The following is a 9,701-nucleotide window of genomic DNA, read 5'->3' as shown; positions in this document are numbered from 1 at the left end:
ACGTACGTATGCGGACCCAATCGAAGTTGCAAATCTGTACGTACTTACCAAACCAAAACTACAGACAGTATCGATAGAGTTTCTCAAAAGAAGAAACTAGAGACAGTATATTTGCTGCAGAGCAGACGTCACTTGCGGGTTAGCAACGTGATGAAAATTATCTAGTCAGATGGATCAGCACGTCGATTCTATTTCTTTTCTGGGTTAGTCAAACATGACTGTGTCGGCCTGTACACAGTGATGTGATGCCTTTAAGAATTGGACAACCATACGTATGTTGTCTGGTGTCGGATTAAACTCATTGTATAATAACCTTCCTGGAAAACAACATTAGTGAGGCTATTGTGTTTGAGAACAGGTTTGGATTCGATCCAAAATCTCCGATCGTGTACGATTTGAACTCAAACTTTCCTCTGGGTTTGGATATGCAGAGAATGCCTCTCAAACCAACCAAGACAGCAGCAAGTTCATATGAAGAACAATACAGGTGGTCGACGGAATAATACATGTCATGGGCTCCTAACACGAGGAAAGCTATCCGTCATCAGGGATGCATACTATGTTACACATACTACACATGCCAGTATGTTATAGAGTGATTTATGAAGCTATTTTTTTCCAGGATCAGAGCCCCCTTTTCTCTTTCCATTTGTCCATTTGGAACAACTGCATTTGTCTGTATGATTCCACAAAAATAGAGGAAATCTTATATGAGGCTTGACTCTGTGTCTGTCGTCTGTCTCCAAAATCCCGTGAACCGTTGAAACACCAAATTTTAATGATTCCCACATCAAAGAATTTTCAAAGACTTTAGCTTGACGCAACACATGAAACCTTAACTTATTTCTATCTCTCTCTATATATACATGCTATTCTATACAAAGTCCCTAAATCCAACCCACTGGAAACTACCAAGCATGGCTGTCAATTATAATCCAATTTGAAACAATACACCGACTCATACAAAACTCACAGATATTATACCAGACATTGAAAGGGAGTTCAGAAAGTTGGGGTTGGTTTCCATCTCTATCATGTGATTATCACGAGATCAATCTTGCACGAAATTCTCAGCCCAGCTTCACCAAGGTACTAATCCAGCACATGAAAGTGATTTATTTTTTACATTTAATAGGTGGTACCATGACGGCCAACGTTGTCAATGCAACATCATTAGACGACTCAAATTCAGAATTTATAATTGAAGAAATACTGTAACATCATTAGACAACTCAAATTCAGGATTTATAACTGAAGAAACACTGCAACATCAGTAGACAACACTAATTCAGGGTTTATAACTGAAGAAAAACTCATCAGCACGTCAGCTAATCATTTACTATTCATTCAAGATTCCCAAAATGAGGCAGCTAATCCTTACAATTTACAAGCGCATGCTGCCAGGCGTAGCTAGTTCTAGGGCTGAACAGTAACCAGCACATAACATCGCACCTTCTGGCCTTCTTCATAACTTACAGTTTGTATGCCTGAGAGCAATTCATCAGTGCATAAACAGGGCGTCTCATATACAGCGCCAAGGTGTTAAGCTGGCGGGTTACAACTCGGATTCACCGAGGTAAATAGCCACAGCACCAAACAGCTGAAAACCACAATTGGTGATGCTTGCAGCACATTGCTCTAATATTGTCTCGCAAAAAGGGACTCGGATGTTTCTTCATGCACAAGGTGCTGGCAGTGCATTCAAGGAGACGACTTCAATCAGTCGCCTGCCCTGTGAAAATTCCCATCGTATAGCTGTCCTGTGAAAATTCCTGCAAGTAAGGCACAGATTAGCAAACACAGGGTGGAAAGGGGAAATTGAACATGTCAAAAAACTGCGTCAGAATTCAAGGTATCAAAATCTTACAAGTTGGCTCAATCGAACTTCAGCATTGTTGTCAGGCTCAAGATTTGCATTGTCTGAAGGGCCCAAGTCCTTGTATTCTTGCAGATCTTTCTTCAAGTCCTCTACTGGCAATTGGGCATAAACTGCCAGGCGAGGCTTGATCGAACCTGGTTCATCTCCATCGCCGCACGAGGTCTGGCTCTGCAGGAACTCGTCACAAATGGCCAAATTTTCTGCCAGTTGCTGAGAATCTAACAGAAACTGGGAATCACCTTCCCACAAGTTTGGATCTTGTGATGGGGGATTATCTCCATCCTCGGGTTTTTCAGAGGATGGATAGACGGCATTTTCTTCAGCAGCTTTTTCTTCCATGTTTATTTCACAATCTCCGTTTTCCTGAATATCAGTTATTGGCTTCATTATTCAGTTACCTTAAACACTTCCTATGTTTTGTTTGCTAATTCAACTTGAGTAAGAACGTAATGAACAGAAATAAAGTGGTATGAATAGGCAACTACCTGATAAGTATTATGTTCATGGCTATGAAGGGCTTCCTCGTCAGCATTATATTCATTATTAAGAAGAACCTCTTGATTACTAATACTACTAATCCGTTCATCTTCTTCTTCCATGGTTGGTTCAGGGAGGTCAGGGAGATATCCTTCAGCTACTATAGTTTCCATCACATCTGTGTTGGTTAACTCTAGTGCACTCTTTTCTCCAGGCTTAGATTGTTGCTGGAAAAATAATTTGGAGACAACATATTCTCCATTCTGCTCATCTTCGCCAGTGCCTAGATGATATTGATGCATCACCCAATTAGTCTTCTTAGGCTTCCCACCCTTCACGGTACTCATATATAGCACCATTATTTTCTTACAGCCAAGGTGCTGTCCATCAACTATTACTGGCTTTGTCTTGCCTGTTTTGTGCCAGCGAACATCGGCAAGATCACCAGTGTTGATCTTTCGACGCTTCCTAGTCCCAGTGTTATATGCTTTAAATGTTCTGTGGAAGAAGTGTGATACACTTCCATCTTGTTTAACACCTGAAAAGGATGAAGTCAATTCAACAGTAATGCAAAGCACCAAAGCAGAGCAGAGAAAAACAGATTAATAAATTTCTCAAAAGCACAGTTCTATTGCCAAAGCTATAAAATAGGTGCTTTATAAAAGAAAGTGAAGTCCCCGTTTGAAAAAAAGGACCGGAACTGAACCAGTGTAGAATGTTCCTGAGTGACATATGTGTAAAGGTAATATATTGAATGAAAAGAATAATGTTATCGCCAACACTGAAAATAATGCTAGATTTAGTAGAAATGCTGGGCCTTGGGTCTGACTGAAAAAGACCAGATAGTAAACACAGGAAGATGTCTGGGTACTTCAAAGATTTAAACTGAGGGGAACCTGGAAGTTTCTGTGGATGAGTGTAGCAGATACCATCAGCTTCCTCAACTGTTGGAATAAATTCCTCAATGAATGGGTGAGGTTGAGAACCTGCTGCGGCATGTTTCGCAAGCAAATGCCCAAGCAATTCCTGATCAGACGGATCAAACTTTACACCCTTTGGCAAACCAGGCCACTGGTGAACAACCTGTAGAAAAACCTTAATTAATCAGGGTTGCAGTTTACATTACACCTTATAGAACCTTAATGGGCATTACTAATCAACAATACTTATCCATAGTCCCGAAGTGGGAAAACTCAAAAACTTTAGAAACAATATATTCATATAACACTTGATCTGGAACATGAGAATCATAAAGTCACAGAATTATAACAGAATCTGTTCCAGCTTTAGGAAGAAGTGATTGCCTGATTAACATAGACCAATGAGCAGAAGGCTGGATAAAGATAAGAGTAATCGCTCAAACATTAATTATATAGTTTTTTTTTCCTAACCCTCCATTTAAAATAAGCATGAATCAGCCATTCAGCCATACTAACAACAAAATGCAAATGATATACACATGCACCACAGCTAGTTCAATTTTACATAATAGAAATGCAAATGCACAACTCTTACGTCACTGTTATCAATGATGTGGCTGCAATTCGGGCACTCCTTAGTTGGGTTGCTCAACCATTTTTGTTTACTGAGATCCCGTGACCCAGATACATTTTTTATTTTCGAAGCAATTCTTTGGCTATCGATTAGCCAGGATGTCCTGCAGAAATTATTAGCAGTAGAGTCAAGACAGATGGATACAGAAAAGTTGTTCTACAACTCCAACAACATTATCACAACTTCAATGCATATTTATGCACCTATCAACAGCATTATAACCACAAAAAGGAAGAACCAAAGGCTGACACAAGAAAGGGGATAACTTCATTAAACATATCCAGTCAATCTTTTAGAGGTACAAAATGAACTTAATTTTGAATCTGGCAAGAACACCGAAATACAATCAATATGTACCGCTAATGCATAGTTCCTCAAAATATCTTTCGTGCTAATATCGGTTAAGCATCTCATTTACAAAATACAGGACCAAATTCAACTACACTGCTGGCTTCTCGCTACGGTGTAAATCCAAATTAAAGCACTGCTAACCAGAAGTCAGTTCGAAAGAAACATTTTTTTTACCCAGGAACCATGACACTGGCAAACTAACGACCACTAACAATGACTGAAGTCAGTTTTGCATGCGATGCTAATCGGATAAATAGAAGAAAGCGTTGGAAAGTGATCTTTAATTAGTCATGCTGAAAGCCATCCAAATGTTTAAGATGGACACAACAGCAGAGAGACGATGACTGCCTCCTTTGAAGTAACATTTCCACTCTTCCTTCCGACCAGAAGCGTATGTGTCTTTAACTTGCTATATAATAATAAGGACAAACCAGAACATGCCTTTCATGCACATCCGAAACAAGAACATGTTACATTCACATAACCTAGCCATTGTCCTTCACACTGAGCCTCATAAGCAAGAAAAGAAGACGCCTTTCGATCCAAACCCCTTGGCGGAAAGATCGTTTTTAACTGTAAAAAATCCCACGACTCCGACGCCCAAATCGTGCATCCATTGAATCGCAAAAATTAGTGGCGACAAGGGGATACTGATCCCGCAAGCCCCCAGACCCTAAAGGGCACCCCACCGGAGCTCGGCACGAAAAGGGAAACAGCCGGCGCCTCCTATCCCGACCTAGGCAGGCAGATCGCATTCCCCCGCGGCGGGTCGAGCCATCGGAGGAGCGCGGCGCGGGCAAGCGTCTACGCGGTCGGATCGAGGGGGGGCGACGCACCCGGTCATGGCGGCGGCCGCGCGCCCGGCGACGGGCGGCGACGTCCTAGGGTTCCGGCGGGGGGCGGCGTGTGGAGCCGAAGCGGAGAGTGGTGGGATTGTTTTTTTGAATCGGAGTTGACCACGGGGCGCACGCGGTATACTACTGCACCCTGAGCTGAGACACGGCGCGTGGACGTGGATGGACGGTCCTCGTCCGTCCGATGGCGCGTGGACGGTCGGGGTTGGGGCGCGGTGCGTGGTCTTGGCCCACGGGGACGGGTGCTCCGGGTGGGTCCTGCTTGACTGTGTTACTCTGCGGGGTTGACTTGGTCTTCAGGCCAAGTCGGTCGCTAGGGTAGGACGGTGTATGATGCTCTGTGCGTCGCAAACTCTATATCTCGCATAAAGCGAGTGATTCTTTCGTCTCATTTCTACGGAGTATTATTGTTTTTCCTTCGCTAGTTCATTCGCCATGCTCGGTGGGTTGGTTCGTTCAGGTTTTTTTTAGTTTTTTTTCTTTGTTATCCAACGTTTTCTTTGTTGTCCCTTTGCTTTTCATAAATTTTCATCCTTTATTTCCAGGCTTTTCCCGGTTTGTTATCTTTTCTTTCTTTCTTTGCTATTTATTTATTTATTTATTGGATTTCATCTTTTTTGTTTTTTATTCCTTTTGCATTTGTTTTATTTTGTGGTTTTTTGGGTATATTCTGTTTTTTTGTTTTCTTTACTAGCACATATGTTCGTGCGTTGCAACGGAAAACTTGATGTGTCAATCATCAATTGTAAAGTTTGTAAAAGTCACCAAAGCATTTTATTTAAACTCCCAGTATTTCTCCGATGAGAGAGACATAAGTATGTTGGTCTAAATCTCTTCTCTATCTTTATTATATTCAAGTTTCTGTTTAACTAAAGAAGAGAAAAAAAAAGTGAGAGGGAGTCCAACCAGCCCAACATCAGATCCAATATCTATCTTCATTTTATTCAAGTACCTATTTAATTAAAAAAGGGATTTCAGTGACTTTATAATAAATTAGAGGCCCACGTTACATCAACAAACAATAGCCCATTCATAAGCATGGGGCAACTTGCAAGGGCATGCAGCTGGCCCAACCTAAACTTTCAGGGTCAGGCCCAACTAATTTCGTTAATCCTAAGCCAGGGAGATCGATCCCATCCCCACATCTCATCTCTCCCTCCGACTCAGAGCGCCTCCAGTACCGCCGGCTCGCTCGTCCCCAAGCAACTTCCACCGAGGAGTTCCCCCTCCTTGTCAACCGCGCCGTCAACCCCGGCCCGCCTAAACCTTCCTGCCTTCCTCTTTGTTCCTTCTTTTTCCTCTCGTTCTCTCTCCTTATGTAACATCTCTCTCATTTGTTACTGAACGCAGGACGCCGCTGCCTGTACCAAGTCCCACCGTCGCCAGATCTGCCTCCACCGGACCGGCTCCATCCAGATCCAGCTGCCCTCGTTTGCGCCTCCCGTAGACGCCGGACCCGGACTGTGAGATGCACCGGAGTGGTAGCGCTTGGTAACGACGGGATGTGCGCAGCCCGACACTGCCTAAGGGGCTTTTTTAAAAAACGAAACATTTTTCAACTATAAACAATGGACTGCGGGTTTATTCAGCCAAACGACAGGGACTTTTTTTGTAAAAATGTCGCGGCGGAAATTCCGACAGAAGCGATAGCCGCTTTATTATTAGGTAAAGATTTCTTTTGCATTACATGTCAACAACATTTTTAGAATACATATTATACTCTCTCTATTCCTAAATGTAAGCCATTTTCGAGGTTTCACTATAGATTACATACCGAACAAAATGAGTGAATATATATTCTAAAGTATGTCTTATACATCTATATATACTCCATAGCAGAATCTATTAGAAGACTTCAAATTAGGAACATAGAGAGTACAAATTTCATAAATTCTTTATACACGGTCAACCTTTTCTCCATACATATTTTCAATAATTTAAAATGCATGATTAGCATTTCTTATATACAAAATTAATAGTTTTTAATATATACTCAACAGTTTTTCTACAACACTAATATTTTTTTCCCAAATGCTTGCTTAATATTGTTTAAATGCAAGATTAACATTTCCTAATAGATAATCAACTTTTTAAATGCACATTTAACATTCTCATATATTTGATTAACATTTTCTAAATGCAATATCAAGAAATTGTGAACACATTGTCAACATTTTTTGAACACTTTTAATGTTTTTCAAAAGCTTGATTAATATTTTACAAAAAAAAATAATATTTACAAAAAAACATTGATTAACATTTTCATGTGCATATTTTCATCAGTTTTGAAAACATAGTCAACCTTTTTCCTATACACATTTAGAATTTTTTGAATAATTTTTCAAGATTATTTCAAGTGTTTGATTAACATTTTTATATACATGATCAAGTTTTACTCATAGTTTTTCAATTCATGATCAAAACAATATTCTATACACTTTTAATATTTTCCAAATGCTTGCTTATTTTCTTTAAAACTTGTTCAACATGTTTTTCAAATACTTCATTAACCTTTTTAAACACATGATCAAATTGTTTCATATACATTTGTTTTTATACATTTTTCATATACATGATAAACATCTTCTCTATACACATTCAACATTTTTAATATGCATGGTAAACATTTCTCAAACGTTTTGTGTAGAGTGATTTTTGTAATGTATTTATGCAGAATATTTGTTTGTACAAGCAAAAGATTAAAAAAGCAAAAAAAAAAATGACACCCCTCCCCCCAAAAAACAGGGCATTTGTTTTCCCACGCGCATGGGCTGGCCGAACTAGCGGCACCCAACCATCAGCAGGGTTCCCACTGCCTCGCTGGATGCGAGACATAGAGACGCCCTCTGTGTGTCCAACAACCGCTTCACAAAGGATGCCTCTGAGTGGCCCGCTCCAAAGGAGGGATAGAACTTGCGACATCCAAAAAAAAATCCCTAAAAAGAAAGAGCAACTAAGTGGAGGTTGTCCGGTTTAACAAAAATGAAGGTTACCCCTTGCGTGGACCTTCAAGGGTTATTTTTGGTTGCCTGGAAGCATGCCGAGTGGTGCGTCCAGCCGCCCCATATGGCAAGCGCTCGGCGCTCTCTCTGAATTTTGTTTTAAAAAAATTGTACACATTTATGAGTTTTACATGGAATTTTCTCAGGGTTTTCGGTTTTAGTTTGGTTTTCCCAAGGTTTTAGATGGAAACAAAGTTTTGCAAAAAAAATTAGTTAAAAGAAAAAACCATCGCATCCACGAGAAACACATATTTGCTTTTAAAAAATTATGTGTTTCCACGAGAAACACAAATTTGCTCTCGTGAAAAAACAGTTGTGCTACTCAGAAGAAGAAGAAGAAAATCTTTCATGGAAACACATATTTGCTTTCATAAGAACTAGAGTTGTGCCACTTAAAAAAAAAATCCGTGCTTCCACGAGAAGCACATATTGACTTCTCATGAAAGTAAATCTATGCTTTCACGAGAAACAAAAGCACGATTGTGCTTTTCTAAAAAAAAAGTTTTGATTTCATGAGAACAACACATTTACTTTTCATGAAATCACAATTTTGCTTTCGCTAGAAGCATCCATGAAAAAAGGGAAAACATGCGCTCCAAAAAAGTTAAACGCCTCAAAAGTGCTTCCAGTCTCCGTTTTCTTTCCTTTTTTGGTATTGGTTTTTTACGCGAATCGAGTTTTTTAGTTTTAAATTTTTTTATATTGTTTTTTTGTGTTTGCTTTTCTGGTATTCTCTTTTGGTGAAGAAGTTCGTTAAAGCTTAATAATATGGAATCTAGTTTCGAAGATCATGATAAGACGGGTCTAGATTTAGACACACGATTGAAAAGATAAAACATAAAAAAAATGAATCGACAAAAATAATAAAAATACCTAGGTTGCAACATGAAACACACATGCAATGCGTCATTTGTTAATACAAAAAAGGTGGTGGTGACCTTTATAAGGTGTACCCTTTAACTAGCGGTTTCACAAAAAGTGTTGCACGCTAGCAAGGTATCAAACTCACAACCCCCATTCCTAGTCATTGAAGCTGATTAGTTTTTAATAACTAATCCTTGAACATGTAAGAACCAACTAGAATGGAAGAACCAAGCATTTTTCTAGAATTCCATTGACAAATCATGAAGGTTGTGATTTTTTTGACATTTCGAACATATTTTCAAATTGCATACAATTTTAAATTTTTGTTTTTTCATATAAACACTGGACATATTTTAAATATGAAAAGGGTAAAAAACCTGAGATTTGTTTCAAAATGCAAACAAAATTTTCTGAACCAATCATGAAGATTGTGAAGAAAACAATTGACATTTCGACAACTGACTACACTTTTCTTAATCCTCAAAAAAATTGACAAACACAAACACTTTTGAAATTCTGGATTTTTCTAAATATAATTTTTTTTAAACATGAGATTGTTTTAATATCATGAGCACATTTTGAATATTATATATTTATTAAAAAATTTGAACAAAATTTATAGTTTCAAATAATGGTTTAATAAGTGAACTTTTTTGGAAAACATGAACACATATATGAAACAAATCATTTTTGCAAATCTGTGTTTTTATGAAATAACAA

General features: G+C 39.0%; 1 protein-coding gene across 1 annotated transcript; it reads right to left on the bottom strand.

The window, feature by feature from the left end:
• Positions 1-1,294: 1,294 nt before the first annotated feature.
• LOC123410534 (SUPPRESSOR OF GAMMA RESPONSE 1-like) lies at positions 1,295-5,195 on the bottom strand. The gene is made up of 6 exons (XM_045103483.1): positions 5,098-5,195; positions 3,872-4,013; positions 3,253-3,439; positions 2,365-2,894; positions 1,868-2,242; positions 1,295-1,772 (listed from the first exon to the last, which is right to left on the bottom strand). Exons 1-6 carry the CDS (start codon positions 5,103-5,105, stop codon positions 1,716-1,718), a joined length of 1,299 nt encoding a protein of 432 aa, XP_044959418.1. The 5' UTR covers positions 5,106-5,195; the 3' UTR covers positions 1,295-1,715.
• Positions 5,196-9,701: the final 4,506 nt, after the last annotated feature.

This window comes from Hordeum vulgare, chromosome 7H (assembly GCF_904849725.1).
Source record: "Hordeum vulgare subsp. vulgare chromosome 7H, MorexV3_pseudomolecules_assembly, whole genome shotgun sequence".
Lineage (NCBI taxonomy): Eukaryota > Viridiplantae > Streptophyta > Magnoliopsida > Poales > Poaceae > Hordeum > Hordeum vulgare.
This window is presented reverse-complemented; position numbering and strand designations above follow the sequence as displayed.

Coding starts and splice junctions, on each gene's coding strand:
- LOC123410534 (XM_045103483.1), bottom strand. Junction 2,895..3,252: donor TCATCCACAGAAACTTCCAG/GTTCCCCTCAGT, acceptor CATCCTTTTCAG/GTGTTAAACAAGATGGAAGT. Junction 2,243..2,364: donor ATGAACATAATACTTATCAG/GTAGTTGCCTAT, acceptor ACTGATATTCAG/GAAAACGGAGATTGTGAAAT.